This window comes from Rosa chinensis, chromosome 7, assembly GCF_002994745.2.
Source record: "Rosa chinensis cultivar Old Blush chromosome 7, RchiOBHm-V2, whole genome shotgun sequence".
Lineage (NCBI taxonomy): Eukaryota > Viridiplantae > Streptophyta > Magnoliopsida > Rosales > Rosaceae > Rosa > Rosa chinensis.
In genome coordinates, this window is record NC_037094.1 from 68,304,938 (window position 1) to 68,325,757 (window position 20,820).

Here is a 20,820-nt window from a genome sequence, read left to right on the forward strand (position 1 = left end):
AATTTTACATTAAAAAAATTAGTAAACAAACTCTTAGCCCACCTCATCCTTACATATGTCAGTGAAAATTAAATTCATAATATTTAACTTACTAACAGGTCACAGCTCATCGGTAATAATAATAAATTTGACACTTATATTAATGGTACTAATTTTCAAGATTTTTTTTATATATACTTTCAGAGGAAAGAAAATCTGGCCGTACCGGAATCCAAACCCAAGACAAAGAAGACGAGGAAAATGAAGGTACTATAGTATAGGGTAAATTACTAGTCACTGGACATACACTCTACACACGCCAATTTACATTTCTATATTTATTTGTTTAATTTAAATATGAAAATAGAGTACAAAAAGTGGGTCAGTTCGAGTTGGGCTTAGTTTTATCAATCTTTTTTTTTTTTTTGGGTAATCAATCTCTTAGCATCATTTACATGCAATAATTGTACGGGGTGATATTATTATAATCACCTTTTGGATAATTTATTATAAATTTGATTATATATACTAATCAAATTAAATAGTAGCCTTAATGTAGTTGATAAATAGCGTATTTCATGGTTTTTTTAGTTTAAGGATAATTTAGGTAATTTAAGTTGTGTATTTAATAAAATATGAGAATGAGAAATTAAATTGTAGGTATATTGAGTAAGGAATGTGTATTAACTATTAAGTAATTAGATGTGTTTATTTAAAATTTCTTTTTCCTAAAACACGACTAAATTTTTGTTCATTTCACACTATTTTGTTTTAAATTTCACTTTAATTACTATTTAACGGTAATACACTTTAATTATTCCGTCTACTTTTTGGTTAAATTATCACGTGACTTATGTTCAATATTAATTTTGTCACTTCTAGATCGGGTGACCAATCATGTAGAGAAAAAGTAGGTGAAATTGTCAAATTCTAAGACATTGGGGCGGGGGCCACTGTAAATGAGATCTGACACTCCCGTTAGCATTGCGCTTAATGAAGATGTCCGCGTTAACAATGCGGGTCTAGCCTCTCGTTTCTCTTTTCTGCAAACATAATGATATTGTCTCGATCAATAAAGGAGAAATACCTTGCTTGAATTCGTTAAATCTGTAACTTAACATTGCAAAAAAGCACAAGCCAAGAATAAAGCAGCGCCATTCTCAACAAAAAAAAAAAAAAAAAGAATAAAGCAGCGCCCGTAGACACTGACTCTCCAATTTAATTATATTAGAATGTACAATATCACATGAATTGCATGAAGTTAAAAGACAAGAATAAATAAAGCAGCTAGAGCTCCTATCACACTGAGTTTCCAATTTTTCTTGATCTCCATCGTCTTATATATTCATCTCCATTTCTAATTAACCAACAAGCGAATTTACCAACTCTGCAACGGTCAGACACTCAGATTAACCTTCATGCTACAGGTACTTCCATTACTTGGTGGATTTCATTTTTATATTTTTAGAATATTCAAAACATAACAAGTTCGTTAATACTGCATGTATTTTAATCTGTAGTGAAATTTACAAGCTGCACGCAGGCTTTTAGGTTTCGCGAATTCAATATGACTCGAGATTTCCATTTTTTTTTCTCTCGTTATTTTCATATCTCTGTCCACGAAAAATGATGCTATCTAGCTCGATCAATTGGCAGGTCTAGTATGGGAAGTACTATGTTTGCTGCTACCTCCATTTTCCCTGAACCTCTTAACCTTAATAACTATAATCACTGGAATATGCGGGTTAAAACCTACTTGTTGGCCGAAGGTTTATGGAACGTTGTCAAAGAAACCACTAAACCAGAAGATGATGATTCTGAAGCGGAATGGTTTGAGGCTTGGACAATGAAGAATGCGAAAGCTCTGCATGTAATCCAAAACTCGTGCGGGAGTGATATGTTTTCTCTGATATGTGATATTGACACTGCCAAAACTGCATGGGAGATCTTAGAAAGAGAGTGCAAGGAAGTGAAGGCAGACACAGATATAGTCGTGGAAGAGGAAGGTTTGTTCTGGTCAACATATTCTATTATTTCTATAGACACAACTAGTTATCTGTTAAAGTTTAAAATGCTGGAGACTACAAAGTTACAGCTATTAATTATGTGCTTTACACATACCAATTCCTTATACATGTCAGTCATGTAGGTTATGAATTATTTGTCTTACACTAATACAGCACATTTTGGTCACCCAGTAATCCTACTTTTGCAATTGTTCGTTTGGCCCAGAAACAAAAATCATATTTTTGGCGCAACAGAAATAGTAAAAGTTCTGGCTAAGTCGAAAATTTGTTTGCAGAATTAATCTTAGTAGTAGTTTTCCCATTAGAAGTATCTATAATATTTTTTTTTCCCAACACAAAAATGTAAATAAAGTAATAACTATCCACCATATATTTTTTTTTAATAACATCATCATACAGACTTTCATTGATAAAATGTTAGGTCAGATAATTATTACATACCCTCCCGCTGCCATCTATTTTTTTGACTTTGTCAAGGGGAACCCAAAGGCTTCCTAGGCCCAAGATAAACCCCTTCGGCGCATGTGAAATGCTCCAACTGTACATTGCAGCACAGTGCCTGACCACTTTGACAGCTTCGGGGTTCGAACCTAGGTTGGGGAGCACACCCAAAGGCTTCCTAGGCCAACTATAGAAAGACAAGAAGTTGTGATACAATTACTGTGGTACATAGGATAAGTTTATTCATTAAACATGTTTTACTGATTTATTTAAATCAAGCATATTCAACTATGAGCTAGATTTGCATAGTAATAGGCTAAGATTAAAACAGAAATCTAAATTTTCTCCTTGCCATCGTGATTTGATCTAGTCTTTCGTTTGTAAATGGAATGTCTTAAGTTTGATTTTTGCTGTCTACTATTAGTTGTTTTTTAATAAATGAAAACAAATGTAGATAAAAAAAAACTACATTTTGTTTTAGGGAATCAGAAATTGAGAGATAATCGCTGTGTATTCTTATTGATAATAGGGGCCTCTTTATATAGAGGATTACAATGCATAGAATCTCAATCATACAAGGAAAGTAATTCTACATTGATTAGGATTCTAGATCCTTCTAATTAAATCCTATTACCACTAGGTCAAGTAACCTAGAGTTTGGACCAAACACAAATAGAGATATCCTTAAACACTCCCCCTTGTGTTGTCCAAACGCGGTGCTTCTCTCGTTGCCTCATTAAAAACCTTGCCGAGTAACAAAAACCCAGTGGGACAAAAATAACCTCGGTCGAAGGGGAAAAAGAGCACAACACACCCTTCACGTTTCGAGGTGAACATGCAGACATCTCCCCCTGATGTCTGCGCCTCCCCCTGATGACTACGATAATGGGAGTTCAGATAATTTCCGCAAGCCAATTCTTGCCACATGTTTCTCGAACGTGGATTTGGGCAATGACTTAGTAAACAACTCTGCCTCACTGTCCTCAGATCGAACCTAGTTCACTTTGATCTCGAGGAGAGTCTGTTGTTGCTGATTATGCTTGGTGTTATCACTTTTGATGTAGCCTTGCCTCATTTGTTCAAAACAAGCAGCATTATCCTAAATGCTCGTAGGCTCATCTGTGGTAAACTTCAAACCACAATTGCTTCGAACATGCGTAATTATGGATCCAATCCATATACATTCACGAACCACTTCGTGAAGAGCAATGATCTCTGCATTGTCTGAAGATATAGCGACTAGGGTCTATTCTGTAGACCTTCAAGATGTCACGGTCTTTTCCCATAGTGAACACTTAACTGGATTGGGAATGACTTTTGTGTGGGTCAGAGAGATACCCAACATCAGCAAAACCTTCCAAAACACATGTCGTTTTGGGATGGGGATAGTGGACGCAGGTTAGTGTTGGCGGCGTACCTGGTGTGTGATGGGTCCGAATCCATCATCTCTTTATAGGGATAGAACAAGCCCATATCACTCATACATCTCAAGTATCGAAACCAATGGCGTCGCGTTGGCGCAGAGCTATATCTAGCTAACAAGTTTACAACATATGAGATGTCCGATCTTGTGCATTGGGATAAGTACAATAATGCGCCTATTGTACTAAGTAAGGCACTTCTGCCTCTAGCACATCTTCGTCATCATCCTTTCGACGAAGAGGATCCTTTTCAGGATCAAGACTATGGACGATCATGGGGGTGCTTGAAGGCTTGACCTTGTCAAAATGCCTAAGTATCTATCGACACGATGCTTAAGTTCCAAACCGAGACATAATCGTGTTCTCCCAAAATCCTTCATCTCAAACTACGGATTTCAAGTGTTCAGCGGTTTCCCTTAACTCTTTAAGGGCTTCTAATGAAGATCATGTCCAACATGAACCGCGATAGAATCCGAAACTTGTCATAGAAACGCGTGGGCATATCCCTTCCCAATCAAGTAGTCACCTTAGTGAGCGTTTCAACCTCTTTGTAAACGCGCTTCATGGTCTAGAGCCACTTGACTTGGGTAAATGAAGTTCACCATGAACCTTCATGTATATTCCGTATCTAGATTCCTATATAAATACGTAGTGACCACATTTGTAAGCTGCATGTTCAGTTATTCGGAAACTACCAAACTGACAAGGTAGTGGAGTACAATGACATCCATTACGAGAGAATATGTCTCATCGTAGTCGATTCCAGGGCGTTTTGTGAGAAGCCTTGCGCCATAAGGCGAGATTACCATCTCTTTTTCTCACTACGCTTTCTAACGAAGACCCATTAGTCAACAGGTTCTATGTTAGGAGGTGTTGGCATCTCTAGCTTGAAAACCTTCCTCTTCGTTAGAGAATCCATCTTAACCTGGATCGCATCTTTCCATTTAGGCCAAAAACTCTCTACGTTGGCATTTATTCATCAACGGAGCGTGGTTCGATATCATCTGACTCAACAAACTCATGCGCAACGAAATACTCAACTACATCATCAATTATGATGGAGTTTGTATCCCACGTTTCATGTACACTAGTGTAAGTTTCATAGAGCTCTATATTCTCAGGAATAGGTTCTGACGTTGAGGCATCCCCCAACGATAACCATAACCCGGAAGATACTCATGAGACGGATTTTGAGTCTTGATGATCAAAGGATTGGAATGTGCCAAAGTATCCCTCGAACCCACGGGCCTCCCACGCATCCTAGCTGGGGCCATGGCCTATAACGCCAGAGTGCCACTCTCTTTGGCATTGGTGCCATGCCTACCTCCGTGTAGGGTGGAGCTATGTCCTCTCGTAGGGACGTCCTTCCTTGCAGGCATGTTTGCAGCATATTTGTGTGATCTCATCACTTTAATAGAGATCAAGATGAGACATAGTGGGGACAGACCATGACAATTCCTGTTGTTCCTGTTGAACATCTGTGTTCTTATCTCCCCCGAACGACGGGAAGACTGTCTCATCAAAGTGACAACTCGCAAATGTAGCGGTAAAGAGATCGCCTTGCAAGGGCATTAAGTGGCGGACGATTGTTGGAGTCTCAAGTCCAACGTAGTTGCCCATTCGTCTGTAAGGACCCATCATAAAGCGCTGTGGCGGCGCAATTGGCACATAAATGGTTCACTCAAATGTGCGTAAGTACAAAATACGTGTACCCAGTTACTAGCTGTAATGTAGAGGTACATTGAGTAGCGGTACGTCGTAGACGAATTAGCATAGCTGCATGCGATATTGCATCACCCCAAGCGGATGTAAGAAGATTGGTGCGCATTACCAATGTTCGGACTACCATCGTAGTCGTGTCCGCGAGACCAATTGGGTGTGTACATGGGAATGTGATGTCCAACATCAAGCCCATTGCAATATCCATCGAAAGTCTTTCGATGTAAACTCTCTAGCATAGTCAAATCCAATTGACTAAATAGGATGATATGGGGAGTGAGCCCGTTGTCATATGATATGTGCTAGGAGTGTAGCGTAAGCAGCATTTATAGGTGGACAATGGCACAACACGTGACCAGCGTGTTTGCGTGTCAACCAATATCATGAAATATTTAAGCGTCCGCAAGTTGGTTGAATCAATCCACAAAATCCCTACGGATTCTTTGTAAGAACAGAATGAGTAATGTCATATCCTTTGCATAGGACGGTCTCAGTCCTAATTTCCCTAAGGAACGGGCTTAGTAAAACGAGCGAGAGGCCTTAGAAGCAACCATTGAGTATTTTGGTTAGGCCTGAGCGTCAGAAACGCTATGTGAAGCAAGTTGGTGATTACAATATCACCTAGGGCGCCATCACCATGATGGACGCTATCCATGGCGTTATGGATAGGGACTGCGCCAGCCCTAGGCTGGTGGTGGACGGAGGCAGTGCCCTAGGTAGCTGGGTCGGTCACACTTAGTCTAGAAATCAATTTTTGATTCATGCTTCGTTTCGCTCAAAAGAAATGATGTCCATGTGAAGTCTTTTGTAGATGGATCATCATATCATGACTAGGATGATCTATCCTATCGTGAAAAAGCCAATATGTGTCTAAATCCAAGAGATCTTCTCTCATAACTTTATTGGATTAAAGCTCGAATAGTGACATAGAATCCACTAGAGAGACACATAAACTTCTCTAAGATGCGTCTTTGTTCGCAATCATTAAAGGTATTGCAAAGGAACTCATTTCCGTTCTCTACATGCATTTTCGCATGGAATTCTTTGGCTATTCATAGGATATGATTTTCCCTAAGAGCGTAGAGAGTTTCTGTGACAGCTGTAATCAAGGTACCATTTGGCAAGTGGAACTTGGGCTATTCCATGTCCTTGAATTAATACTCATGGCCCAGCCATCGTAGTCACAAAGTTATATGCTCAGAATCAAAATTGAATCATAATGAAAAGAACTCGAAATTTTATTCATAAGCCAACAAAGTACATCATCGTCTCTTAACCATTAGGAGAATCTAATCCAAATGCTAGCTAATGCAAAACAATGGTAGTCGTCTAACTTCTTTCGGTAATTCCAAAATAAATATGACCAGGTGAGTAGAGAGATGTCGGTGGAGCAAGGCTCGCTTAAGTACCACTAATCTCAGAACCTTCCTAGACATCACACTTACTTTGGGTGAGCCTACTTTGAAGAAAGACTAAACCATTGGCATTTACTACAAAGTATATGGCAATTGCCTGTTACATCTCTTGGAAAAATAAAGACTTAAACAGAATTGGCGATCTATTGATCCCAGCCAGATTTGTAGTCTTCAACCCTTCACTCTACATCATCTTCTTGATCTTCTTGTTCCACATAGTGAGCTTCTCTTGCTTCACAATATGCTTTGTAGGCTGTGACAAGTTCTTCACGAGCTCTACAAATGTGTGCCCAATGCTCAGAGACTCTACATCGAGAACATACATCTCTTTGCTCGAACTCCATTGATTGAGGCACTTTGAAAGCGTCATTTAGATGGCTCTTAGTATTGGTGGTGCCACCAACATGGCCAGAGGCGTTGCCTCCCTCTCTCTTTCCACGTTTACCTCTTCGGTTCCATGTTCGCCTATTTTGGCGGTTACCTTCCCAAGTAGAGTGATTATATGGATCAGAATGTCCAGAAGAATACCTAAGATTAGGGTTTCGCTCTTGGCGCCCTCTCTTAGAGGTGCGACTATAATTGGATTCCGGAATATGCTCTGTTTCCACGGATCTCGAATTATAGTTTTTCACAAGGATATTGTCATGCTTTTCAGCGACATTCATAGCTCCAATGAGCTCATGAAACCTTGTGATGCCAAATCTTTCTTCGAGTGAGACCCATAGCCTTCTGGGGTCTTCTTCATTCATATACTCGTACTGGAGTGAATCATCCATATGACGAGTCATTAGGATGATGGCTTTCGCCTTATTTGCCTCTAAGGCTGCTCTATTTGCTTCCAAAGCTTGAGCTTGCTCAACAGTTATCACGTCCTGGCTAGGCTCGAGAATCATATCCAAGATTCCTACAGCCTTGAGATGCTGGCGGATATCACGAACCCACCTGTGATATCCAGAGCCAGTTGTTCCCAATGGAGCAAAGTCCAATTTGTTCAGGTTACTCATCCTGAAAGAGAATAAGAAATTAGGGTTAGTTTCGGAGCGAAATAGGCTACCACGAAAACATATGAAATTTCTAAGCGTAATCGCTTCCAAGAAATTAGGAATTTCCGAGCATAATCGCTTCCAAGAAATTCGATTCCAAGAGATATTGGATTAGATAGAAACAATGATGTAAGTGGTAGATCATAAATTCTCTACAAACTCTAAGTTTGGAGATCTTAACAAGCTCTAAGCTTGGAGTGAGCACGAACCCCCACAGTTCGGCTTAATTTGGTCTCCCCTATAATGAAGAAAGGGGGGTAGAAGAAGGGATGTTGGAAGTCCCCGAAAAAGAAGAGAAATTGATTTTAAAAACTCTAAAAAAAGGGGAACGTTTAGTAAAAATTACCTCGAAATAAGTCGCCGGAAAATTTGACCGGAAAAATTGGTCGGAAAAATATCGCACGGAAAAGTGTTGACCGTTCATTGACCGAAGGGTTGACCGGCGTTGACTGGCCGTTGACCGGGGTGCTGACGTGGCAGTGGGTCCCTAACTTTTTCCTTCTGGTGGTGGGCCTGTGTTCCTTTTTTTTTTCTCCTTCTTCTTTTGCTTGGGCCGCGTCCCCTTCTCTTTTTTTTTCTTCTTCTTCTGCCCAGCACGTGGGCTGCTCCTCCTTCTCCCTTTTTTTTTTTTTTCTTTCTTTTCTTCTTCTGGGCCCACCCCTCTTTTCTTCTTCTCTTCTCTTTCTTTTCTTCTTTCTTCTTTCTTCTTCTGGGCCGCAGGCCTCCGTCTCTCTTATCCCCCCCCCTTCTTTTTTTTTTTCTTTTCTCTTGCTGTTTTTTTTTCTATTTTTTTTGAGGATATGCTACCGGTCCAGTCACCTTTTGGCCGGTTTCTGGAGAGATAGTTCCGGTTCCTGGAGTCTGGGGTCAATCTGGGGATGATGACCAAGTTTTACTGAGAAGGGCGGTGTGGAAGCTTTTAAACCGAGAAGAGATATTTTTCTCTCTTTGGAGGGCCGGGTCGGTACTCTTCCGGCAGGTTCCGGTGATGCCGCTGCGGTTCTGGGATCCTGGGATTGAGAGCTTCAAAGTGGGTGTCGGAGGTTGCTAAGATTTGAAGGCTACGATTTTAGGGTTTCAGGGTTAGGGCGTCGTGCTGATAACGTGTTTTAGGGAATCAGAAATTGAGAGATAATCGCTGTGTATTCTCATTAATAATAGAGGCCTCTTTATATAGAGGATTACAATGCATAGAATCTCAATCATACAAGGAAAGTAATTCTACATTGATTAGGATTCTAGATCCTTCTAATTAAATCCTATTACCACTAGGTCAAGTAACCTAGAGTTTGGACCAAACACAAATAGAGATATCCTTAAACACATTTCAATTTGCTGGCCAAAAAAATAATAATAATAACTATGGGCCTATAGGAAGCCTTTGCTCCATCGAAAAATTATAAGTTATATGGCTTGATAATAAATTTGACATTAAAAAAATTAGTAAACAAACTCTTAGCCCACCTCATCCTTACATATGTCAGTGAAAATTAAATTCATAATATTTAACTTACTAACATGTCACAGCTCATCGGTAATAATAATAAATTTGACACTTATATTAGTGGTACTAATTTTCAAGATTTTTGTTTTATATTTTCAGAGGAAAGAAAATCTGGCCGTACCGGAATCCAAACCCAAGACGAAGAAGACGAGGAAAATAAAGGTACTATAGTATAGGGTAAATTACTAGTCACTGGACATGCACTCTACACATGCCAATTTACCTTTCTATATTTATTTGTTTAATTTAAATATGAAAATACAGTACAAAAAGTGGGTCAGTTCGAGTTGGGCTTAGTTTTATCAATCTTTTTTTTTTTGGGGTAATCAATCTCTTAGCATAATTTACATGCAATAATTGTACGGGGTGATATTATTATAATCACCTTTTGGATAATTTATTATAAATTTTCATCTTTTATTCTAAAGCGTATTATAGACAATTCATATTTCGGTGAAGCTAGCTTTTCATACCAAAGCGTTTGCCTTGGCTTTATAGTATAGATTTTTTATTCTCTAATTTTCTCTTTACTCTTTTATCTCTGATATATATGTTTTTGGTCATATAAGAAAGAAGACACATTGTTTGGTATTTTGAAGTGGTAAACAACTCAACCATTCTACAAATAACTTGCCACTACATCTTAAAAAAGGAAAAATTGTTACACATGCAAAAGCATATAAGAAGGAGGCTAGTGTGTGTAAGGTTTTTAAGTTTCTTTTTTTATTTTTTAATCGTTATAAGGGATATTGCTTATGATACCCATTTTCGATCACATCTCAACATTTCGACCGTATATTGCTTAAATTTTCAATAGATTATTTTGATAAATTTTTAGTCAAATTGATAAACATTAAAATTTTCATATTTATCCTTGAAATCCTCCTGATCTAAGACTTCATTTCAGAAGTCAAGTTTTGCTACAAAGATAAAATTTTAGAAATAATGAAACTCTGGAAAAGCAATACTATTGAAAACCAATAAGATTGACTGATCATATTCAAACATAATATAAGCACAAACAATGCAGGTGAGAACAATACCAACAAATTCAAACGCTATGAAACTTTCTTCAATCATGTGAGCAGTGGAAATTGGCCAGAGGCAAAGAAGTGTCTTGAAGAAGTAGGAATAGATATCAACGAAGCGGTAAGAGTAAGAGATCTAAAATATCAATACACAGCTCTTTACCTTGCTGCCAAGGAAGGGCATGCAAAGATTGTGAAAGAGTTATTGTCGTTTATGACTGAAAAAGAGCTGGAAGTCAAAAACACTAGCGGTTACACACCTTTAGGCATTGTCGCAAAAAAAGACTATGGCGGAGAATCAAATGCCAAAGAAGTGGCGAGATACATGGTTGAAAAGAACAAGAATGTACTCACCATTGGAATTAATCCTCCCCACAATTGGTTTCCAGTTGTTGAGGCTTGTTCTTGGAACAGATGGGAACTGGCTCGCTATCTCTATTCTGTCACTCCCCATGAAGATCTATTGGCAGAGACCAGGCCTGATGGCCCTCAAATTCTTACCTATTGTTTTAAGCATATGAAAGGGTTTGGTAAGAGATAAAAACATTTAGTCAGTTACTTGTGCCTTCATTGTTTTAATTGCTGAATAACTCTTCATTCTTTCCACTCTACTTTAGATATTGCAAGGGACATACTGAGACGTAATTCAATCTTGGCTCTTACTAAAAATTACGACGGAGAGTTTCCTATGTCCGTATTGGCTTGTGTGGATTCGGCAACCTTCAATGGAAGGCCACTTAAACATTGGCAGAAGTGGATCTATGACAACTTAAACATTGACGGTTAGTATTACATTTTTTTTCTTCTAGTTATCCATTTGATCAGAGAATAATCATTATCTACTATTTAGTGACTTTACCTCTGAGTCAATTAGTCAAACATTCAACCTAGGTAAGTTAGTATGAAGTTTACCTTCGCCAAAAAAGAAAAGAAAACTAATTACCTAAATCTTAAACCACATGTTTGGCACGAAAATCTGGTAGGGGTGCAAACTGTCTCTTTTGAGCGTGTGATTGCGTAGGCGTGCCAGCACCGCGGGGTGCAGTCGTCGGGCTAGTCCCTTGACCTGACTTCTTCTTCAAGCGCTGTGGACGAGGAGAGCACCAACCTCGCCACAGGGTTCTTCTCTAGCCTTTCGGAAAAGGACTTTTGCCTTACGGATAAGGACTTCAGGTGTGATCTCTTCGGTCACCAAAATCGATACTCAACGTTGTAAGTTGAGCAGAGCAATCACTGGGAAGTTGGAGAAAGCACGGGTTTGCTAAAGCGTATCTTTAGCTTCGCTGGGTTGCGAGGGCGTTACCCTTGCTTCGCTGGTTGTGTCGGTGGCAGTAGTACTGGCAGTCGGCTCGCGAGGAGACTAGGACTGGAAGCACGGTCGCTGGGTTGATCTGGTGATGCTGACAGTCGGCTCGCAAGGAGACTAGGACTGGCGGGCGGTCACCGGGTTTCAACGAGGTTGAAGGTTTGCTCCGGGGAGGCTTTGTAATCGCTGGGATTAGTTGATTCGAGAGAGGTCCTTGATTTCGCCGCTTAACCCTGTACTTATACCCTAGGGTTTCGACTGCTCCTTGCCTTAGAAGGATTATTAATTGAAGCTTCCTATTCAATCTCTACTACTCAATCTCAAGAAGATTTCGTTTCCTTATGAGTCACGGAATGGGCGAAGCTATTCTCCAAACCCTAGTAGCTTTATTTTTGGGCCGCAGGTATCGGCCCGCTATGCTCAATCCACTAAAGGGATCTTACCAAAATTACTTTTGGGCTCAAACACCACAGATAAATCGTAAGACCTTCAAAACATAATTTCTCTTTATTAATTCATGCATATTGTCATGTACCCCCGAATGAGTTATCCAATTTGTTCACAATAATTACTTATTAGTTTTCATTATGCAACTTTTATATACTCACACACACTTGTGCTAGATTTTCCCTTAAGGCTGTGTTTGAATGCGGTAGTTGTAATTTTCATAAACTTAATTTTTATAGACTACCGAATTTTCTCCTCCCTCGATACACCTAAAAAGGTGAATTCTAGGATGATTAGAGATCAAGCTCATAAAAGTCTTCCTCAGCAGTCCTTGCCTAGACACGCTGACGAACACATATACATTGTCCATATATTTTATTTTCTTCTTTTTATTCTACTTCTCCTTTGATAGAAAAAATGGTACGGTTCACTATATTGATTATGTAGATATATTTTCTGTTTGAATGTTTGATAGGTGTACACATGAAGCCTGTTGATCCTATCCGTCATGAGATATCTATAAATGTTTCAAAACCGGAAGATGATCAAGGTAATCAAAGGAGTCTTAACTAGTCAGGTATGTTTGTTTTATTAAAATTGCATTTGGGAATTAACTCGTTAGGTTGTAAGCTATCCTCAGATGGCAGTCCAACCCAAGACCTAGAAGAAGATGTGTGTGCAACTGCAAACAACCACTCTGGTGCAAGGTGGACGACCAATTGCTCAGGTATGTTGCATCTTAATTAGAAGCGTAAATTTAGTTTTGATCTAATCGGTTATCCATATACCCCTAAACAAAAAATCCTAACAAATTTCTTAACAGAATTCAGAACCAAAAGGGAAAGTATAACGAGAAATTATTTCACAAATCATAAGAACTTATTTAGAACCTCCTTCAATATGCACATAAACACAAACCGAGTGTCAAATTCCAATTTTTTTTTTTTTGAGAAGAGAAAATAACCATTAATCAACAAAGCTTACATTGGGGGGACATGAACCAAAACCCCAAGAAACCGCGGTTACAGAGACCATTAGGCCACCAAACTCTAACCACCAAACGCCTATTTCCAAGGCTACGTTGAACAGATAAACCCGAAAATTCCAGTAAAACCTTGTAATCAACTGCGAAGAAGACAGCGTCCTCTTCAACATCGTGTCCGAAGGTGCTAGACCACGTGTAAAGGATCGCTTATCAGCAAATCGACAACAAAAGTAAACCAGAGTTGAACAAAATCGTCCTCGTCCTCGGGAATGACACCATTTACATGGCTTAACACCTACACCAATTCCTAGCTCAAGAGAGTAGGAAACCAACCCTAGCTCAAAAGAGTAGGGACTTATTAAACCTAAACAAACCAAACTAAAAACCCTGACCAAAACCAAACTAAAAACCCTAACCAAAACCAAACTACAAACCCTAATTAAAACCACACAACAACAAAGCCCAAAGACAGGGGCCCGGCCCAGAGCCCTCTTTCCCCAACAACACCCAATCACCGCAGACAACCATTCCCCCCGCCGGCAACCACCATCGTCATCACCCCACTGCCTCGCCGTTGCCTGCCATCGCCACTCCACCATGCCAAGTTGCAAACAGAATCTACATCCTGTTGACAATCCCACCCAGATCCAAACGCACGATAGAAACAGCTCCCTACAGGGAACCCTTCTGCCGCGATTTGACCGCCGCCACCATGATGCAGCCCGCCTAGGCGATGACTCCGAGTCCCTCCGCCGGAAAGAACCAAACCGCCGCAATAACTCGGCCGTCGTCGCCCCTGAACCCAGAAGGCCAGATCGAGACCGATCCGCCCAACCCGAACTCAAGAGCCCACCCTCCTCCTCCTCCTCCTCCTCTGGACCGCATCTCTGCACTAAGGGCCTTCCACCAATCATCACCGGCATCCTCTCCCGGGCCGGAACGCAGCGGCAGGATCGCCGGTAGCGCTCGGCCGGGAGAGAAACGAACTCCGCCGGGATTCCTCCTTTTTTCCTACGCGCGTGGGGCGCGTTCTAGAGCCTCAGAAAATCCACAACTTTATAGAAAATCCACAACTTTATTAGTGTCAAATTCCAATTTATCTACTGATAATAAAGCAAAAGAACGTAAAATTGCATTCTCAAAAAAAAAAAAAAAAAGAACGTAAAGTTGATAAGCTTTATGTTTTCAGCCATTCATGTGTTTCTTTAAATGCAACTTTCCCATAGTATATGTATTAATATTTCTTTTAATTTATATGCAGTCATGAATTTATACAGAGGATCCATGAGGGGTGTCCGTAAACTTTTGGGTAATGCAACAATCACAATCACTTATATTATTTTCCTTTTTTTTTTTAAAAAAAATTGACCATCAATTAAATACTCAATGTTTATTTAGGAATCGAATCCATATATGAAATGAAAGTGATACATCTGCAAATCCTTGGATTCATACGTTGCATGGGTGAAATGATACAACCGGAGAAACTTACAGAAGTGCAATTGGAAATGGCGAAAAAATCAATCTTTCTAGCTGTAGAACGAGGAAATGTTGAGTATGTCACTGAAATATTTAAGGCAAATCGAAAGGTTGGAATGATTAGAACAAAGGATGAGAAAGGAAGGAACATATTTCATGCTGCCATTGAATGCCGCCAAATTAATATTTATAACCTTATATATGGACTGCGGAAAGAAAAGAGAAGTAATTTGGCATGTACTGTAACGAGTTCTCACGAAAGTATGCTCCATATGGCGGGGAAATTGTCTCCGCTCTCGCAATTCGATCGTATTCAAGGTGCATATTTGCAACTGCAGAGAGAGCTGCAATGGTTCAAGGTCAGAATTCCTTTCAAATAATTACACGTAATCATTTACTCAATTTAGGAGTAAAAATTTTTGGCACCCTCTTTTTGCGAACTACACTCCCATCCCCTCTTTTGTAGGAGTGTTTTTACAATAAACATGTACATGACAAAAGGATGGAGGGGTGTGGTTTGAAAAAATTGGGTGCTAATTTCTACCCCTTACTATTTCATTTTTATTTTTTTAGGAGAGACAATAACTTTATTGGATATTGTGACAGTATCACATAGGAATCCATCATGCTTAGCTCAATAAAAGTGAATTTCTCATATATAATATTACAGTAGCATATACCTAACAACTAAAGAAAACAAAAAAAATAAAAAATAAAGAGTACAAAGCAACATTAAAAAAAAAAAAAAATCAAACCCTATTAACCGTGTTGTTACCGAAGTTACATTAAAACATCTAAGTGAGAGTCCTCTATTAGTAAATCAACTAGACTCTAAACACACCCTATGGGTGTGGATAATTACTTGAAAAGTTATTCCACATAATGTGGAGAAAATTACTGCACATATTTTGTTTTTTATTTTTGATTTTTGTTAATATTTTTTTTTTGTTTTATTTGTGAATTGACTATTTTGTCTTTCTTAAATACTTCAGTTAAAATATTTTTTAATATTTGAGGGATATTTTGGTTGACAAACTTCATTCTCTTAATAATAGTATAGATTATTTATTCAAAAAAAAAAATTAATAGTATAGATTAGTTGCCATTTTCAAGAATCATTTTTCTTTTTTTTGAGAAAGAAAATAACCATTAATCAATATAACTTACAAGGGGGACATAAACCCCTAATAAACCGCGGTTACAGAGACCATCAGGCCAAAGGGCCCAAACTCTAACCACCATACGCCTCTTCCCAGGCTACTTTGAAACCTATGAACTCGAAAGTTTCAGTATAACCTTGTAATCCACCACACAGAAGACAACGTCCTCTTCAACACCGTGTCCGAAGGTACTAGACCACGTGTAAAGGATCGCTTATCAGCAAATCGACAACAAAGGTAAACCAGAGTTGAACCAAATCGTCCTCGTCTTCGGGAATGACACCGTTTGCATGGCATAGAACCTAGACTAAATCCTAGCTCAAAAGAGTAGGAACCCACCCCTAGATTAGAAGAGTAGGGACTTATTAACAGTAACCAAACCAACCAAGAAACCCTAATTGATGCCAAACGACAGACACAACAAAACGCAAAAAAATTGAAAACAACACACCACCAATGAGGCCCAAGAACAATAGCCTAACCCAACCACCACTTTCCCCAACAGAGAGCAAGCGCCCTAGACAGCCCTTCCCGACGCCGGTGAAATCCAATGTCACCACTCCGCTGCCACGTAGCACCACGCCCTCCGCCGCAACCCTACATCGTAGCGTTGCCTGGCCACGTTGCAAAGAGATTCGACAGCCTGTAGACGACCTCAACCAGATCCAAAATGGAGACCGAAACTGGCCTAAATTCGATCTCGTCCGCCGCAACACATACAGCCGGACCGCTGGCACCCGAACCCACCACCAGAAAGAGCCATTGAGTCACTGCTCCACAAGCGCCGTCGTCCCCGATCCGAGATGGACATAACCGGATCTGTCTGCCCAACCCGAGGTCAAAGACCCATCCTTCTTCCCTGGACTGCACCTCTGCACAGAAAGCCCGCCGCTACTTATCATCAGCATCCCCTCCCGGGCCAGAACGTTGCGGCAGAAGCGCCGGCAACGTTCGGCAGGGAGAGAACAAAAACCTTAGAGTTTTTTTGTTTTTCTTCGCGCGTGGGGCACGTTCTAACGTCTAAGTTCTTGTTTTACTTCAAGAATCATTCTTGATCTTCCCATCATAGGAGAAAAGTTTGTCCTCCCCCCGCCAGTGATATCTTCTTTCCATCAAAAGATGATTTATTCCCAACACTTGAATTCTTTGCTTTCAAAAAGGAAGTTGTAGCATCTTTTGATATATTCTAGGCTCCAAAAGAGTGGCCCATCTTCTTTCTGTTGATTGAAGATTCAGCCGAATCTAATAACAATAGTAGGGCTAGTAGATCCCTCACTGATATATTCCGAGTCACACAAGCGAGTTGACACCATTACGCCAATACATAGGCATCAGATTTCTCAACCATAATGGGATAGGGGCAGTCAGAACCCACTTTTGCTTATTACTGATTTCATATGGGAAGCCATATATCCATCATGAATATATATATATATATATATATATATATATATATATATATATATATATAGGAATGATCAAGATAAGACATCCTTACTTTAAGAATTTGAGGATTTTTACAATTTATACTAGTATATGACATAATTCAATAATTTCAACCGTTGAACCTTTAGATTCCTATGCAAGAATTGTGTCTACAAAAAATTAACCAAATCCATAGTCATTTGGTCACTCAAACTTATATAAACAAATAGAGTCTGTTAGATAAAATTAAAACGAACATTGTGCTAATCAAATGGTTAAACATTTTCTGATTTGGCTAATTTTTTATAGGATTCATATGTGTGTAGATAACCAAAGAATGAGTGGTTGTGATTATTAAAAAACATCTTAAAAATAAAAAAATCTTCTATTTAAAAGTTTAAGGACGTCATCTCTTGATCCTCCCTATATATATATATATATATATATATAGAGAGAGAGAGAGAGAGAGAGAGAGAGAGAGAGAGAGAGAGAGAGAGAGGATATTTGTTATTTTACACAAGTATTTGACCTAATTCAATGATCTCAACTGGTGATCTTTTAGATTCCTATGTAAGAATGATATCTATAAAAAAATCAACCAAATCCATAATCAATTGGCCATTCAAAATTGTGTAAACAAATGTAATCCATTAGATAAAATTAAAACGAATATTGTGCTAATAAAAAAAGTTAAATGTTTTTCGATTTGACTAATTTTTTGTAGGATTCATATGTGTGTAGGTAACCATATAATGAGTGGTTGTGATTATTAAAATACATCCTAAAAGTAAAAACATCCTCACTTTTCAAGTTTAAGGTGGTCTTCTCTAGATCCTCCCTTTATTAAACCAAATTTTTGATTACATCTTGGGATCTTGGCCGTTCAGTTCTTAGGTCTATATGAATATATTAGTTCTGCAAATTTTTGGCGAAATTGATGACCATTAAGGTATCGAATTAGATTAAATCAATGAACAAACCAAATGTATTCAACCTCAACTGTTATGAATGCCTTAACAATTATCAATTTGGCTGAAAATTTACATAGTTGATATACTCATAGAGACCTAAAAACTGAATGGTGGAGATGCCGATATGTGATAAAAAAAATTAAAAAAATAAAATAAAAAAGTTTGTCTTATAAGCAATTCCTTTAAATGGCTAAAAAAAAAATAGATCCTTCTCTCTGAATAGATCATTTCTGCAAATTTTCAACCAAATTGATAATTATTTAGATATTCATAATTGCGATTTACAATTACAAACATAAACGGTTCATGTTGGATGGATTTGGTTCGTCCATTAAATTAATCTAGTTTGATACCTTAACTGTCACCAATTTGGTTGAAAATTTGTGTAAGTGATCTAAATACATTGGCACGTAAAAACTAAAATGTCGAAATGCCGATATGTGATTCTTACAAGCTGAAAATTATAAACATATTTTTTTAACTCTACTATCTAATCTCCAATATAAACTAAATTTGCATAATGTGGTGCACTCTCAAAGAATTGATATTGGAAGATTAATTTGTATGCCCTAATTAATTAGTTACTTCTTGAGCACTTATTTGTATACCCTTTTATTAATTGGAATCCAGGTAGGTTAAATTTGCATAATGTGGTGCACCCTTAAACAATTGATATTGGAAGATTTATTTGTATGCCCTCATTAATTAGTTACTTCTTGATCACTTATTTTGTATACCTTTTTATTAATTGGAATCCAGGAGGTGGAGAGTATTGTACCAGTTGAAATGCATGAATCTCTAAATACTTCACATATGACACCACGTGAGCTCTTTACCAAAAATCACGAGAAATTAATGAACAATGCAGAAAAGTCCATTAAAGAGACAGCAACTTCTTGTACAGTTGTAGCTGCTCTCATTGTTACCATCATGTTTGCTGTAGCATTCACCGCTCCTGGTGGAAGCGATAGTAACACAGGTCTTCCCATTTTCATGGATAAAAAGTTGTTTAAGATTTTTATCATTTCGGATGTTATATCATTAGTGACATCCACGACCTCGGTAATTATATTTTTGGGAATCCTCACATCACGTTATGCAGAAGATGACTTCCTCGCATCTTTGCCTACAAAAATGATGATCGGTCTTTCCACCCTTTTCCTCTCGATTTCTGCCATGATGATTGCATTTTCTGCTGCCGTCATTGTTATGACTGGTGATAATGGAAATTCCAAGACTTTTATTGGAAATCTATTGCTGGCTTTTCTTCCGATCACCATATCTATATGGATGCAGTTTTCCCTCATCGTTGAGATATTCATTTCTACCTATGGACCAGGAATATTTAATAAGAAGGTCAGACCCTGGTATTAGATTATTATGATACAAAATTATATCAAACAACCAACGAGTGGGGAGGAAGGTGATAGTTATGTCAACTCATGTTCAACCCCAAATAAATAAGAAGTTTTTATTTTATTTTATTTGTTTATAACTCATCTAAACAACAAGCGGTGTATAGCTTGTAATAATGTCAGCCAAATTTGGTTTGGTTCTGCTCCCGAGTGTATAAGGGATGTTATTCTAAACGAGTGTACTCGTTGATTTGTTTCAATGCAATTTTTATTTAAAAAAAAAAGAAAAGAAAAGCAGTATATGTTTTATGGATACACACACGTATGTATTAGTATGATAAATTCTATCTTTCTTTAAAAGAAGAATGGTAATTTCATCGTACACAGCAAGTTCAATTATATGCTCATCATGAAAACCTAGCTTTGTCTTAGAAAAATGTAAGGAAAATTTTATTCATACCTCCTTAATTGGTATGTACACCTCCCATGATTTTTGTACAATTTTATTTCCAACTTTGTCCTTCTAGAAATCTGAAAAGAAAAAAAAAAAAAAACTATTATTGCACAAAAGCCCTCTATCTCGTCAATGCCTTTGATTTATGGGAAGACATATTTTGTTTGATTCATTGTTGGTTTGTTTTGAATATTGTTAATTAACAGAACAAGTGAATGAAATTTTTGATACTAAATCTTATTAAAACATTGAACGATATGACCTCTTTTATAAGCACATAGAGAATTATAACTGAACTCTCTGGCCCATAATTGAATTTTTCTCTAATTATGATATGATTTTCTCTTCAAATACCAAGACCAATCACCTCCGGACTCTAGTTGAAACTTCTAAGATTTAATGAACCCATATCAATATCATATCAGCATCAAAATATTGTCATGTTCATTCTCGATCTATGGTTCACCGTAGTAATCTCTCTCTAAAAGAGATTGCAGACAATGTGAAAAGACAATTCACAATGGCTTCAAGAGGAGAACGAGGATGATGGTGGATTCGGCTACATACATGATTCGCAGCAAAATGAGTCTCTCTTTGACGTGGAGGTTGGAGATAAAGGTAAGGTGTATAGAGAAAAAATAGTGCTTCTATTCATACCTCC

The 20,820-nt window shown here is 38.3% G+C and overlaps 2 protein-coding genes across 4 annotated transcripts; one reads left to right on the top strand and one right to left on the bottom strand.

Annotated features, from left to right (window-relative positions):
- The first annotated feature begins 1,267 nt into the window (after positions 1–1,267).
- LOC112180081 lies at positions 1,268–19,902 on the top strand. 2 transcript variants are annotated; one of them, XM_040512071.1, is made up of 11 exons: positions 1,268–1,406; positions 1,636–1,985; positions 9,649–9,711; positions 10,580–11,107; positions 11,195–11,359; positions 12,806–12,880; positions 12,971–13,057; positions 14,577–14,624; positions 14,714–15,153; positions 19,110–19,329; positions 19,453–19,902. In XM_040512071.1, exons 2-11 carry the CDS (start codon positions 1,643–1,645, stop codon positions 19,722–19,724), a joined length of 2,241 nt encoding a protein of 746 aa, XP_040368005.1. In that variant the 5' UTR covers positions 1,268–1,406; positions 1,636–1,642; the 3' UTR covers positions 19,725–19,902. The 2 variants fall into 2 exon arrangements, with proteins under 2 accessions (XP_040368005.1, XP_024174364.1); XM_024318596.2 differs by having other exon boundaries at positions 19,110–19,902.
- Positions 13,293–15,119, bottom strand: LOC121050817. Of its 2 annotated transcripts, XM_040512073.1 has the most exons (3): positions 14,989–15,119; positions 14,808–14,878; positions 13,293–14,369 (listed from the first exon to the last, which is right to left on the bottom strand). In XM_040512073.1, the coding sequence occupies exon 3, from the start codon at positions 14,236–14,238 to the stop codon at positions 13,297–13,299; it is 942 nt and encodes a 313-aa protein (XP_040368007.1). In that variant the 5' UTR covers positions 14,239–14,369; positions 14,808–14,878; positions 14,989–15,119; the 3' UTR covers positions 13,293–13,296. The 2 variants fall into 2 exon arrangements, with proteins under 2 accessions (XP_040368007.1, XP_040368006.1); XM_040512072.1 differs by lacking the exon at positions 14,989–15,119 and having other exon boundaries at positions 14,808–14,943.
- Positions 19,903–20,820: the final 918 nt, after the last annotated feature.

Bases quoted from the DNA above. Each gene is read 5' to 3' on its own strand.
- LOC112180081 (XM_024318596.2), top strand. From the start codon at position 1,643: ATGGGAAGTACTATGTTTGCTGCTACCTCCATTTTCCCTGAACCTCTT. The intron at 9,712-10,579 runs GTACTATAGTAT...CAAACAATGCAG, and splicing joins AGAAGACGAGGAAAATAAAG to GTGAGAACAATACCAACAAA. The intron at 12,881-12,970 runs GTAATCAAAGGA...AGCTATCCTCAG, and splicing joins AAAACCGGAAGATGATCAAG to ATGGCAGTCCAACCCAAGAC.
- LOC121050817 (XM_040512073.1), bottom strand. From the start codon at position 14,238: ATGCCGGTGATGATTGGTGGAAGGCCCTTAGTGCAGAGATGCGGTCCA.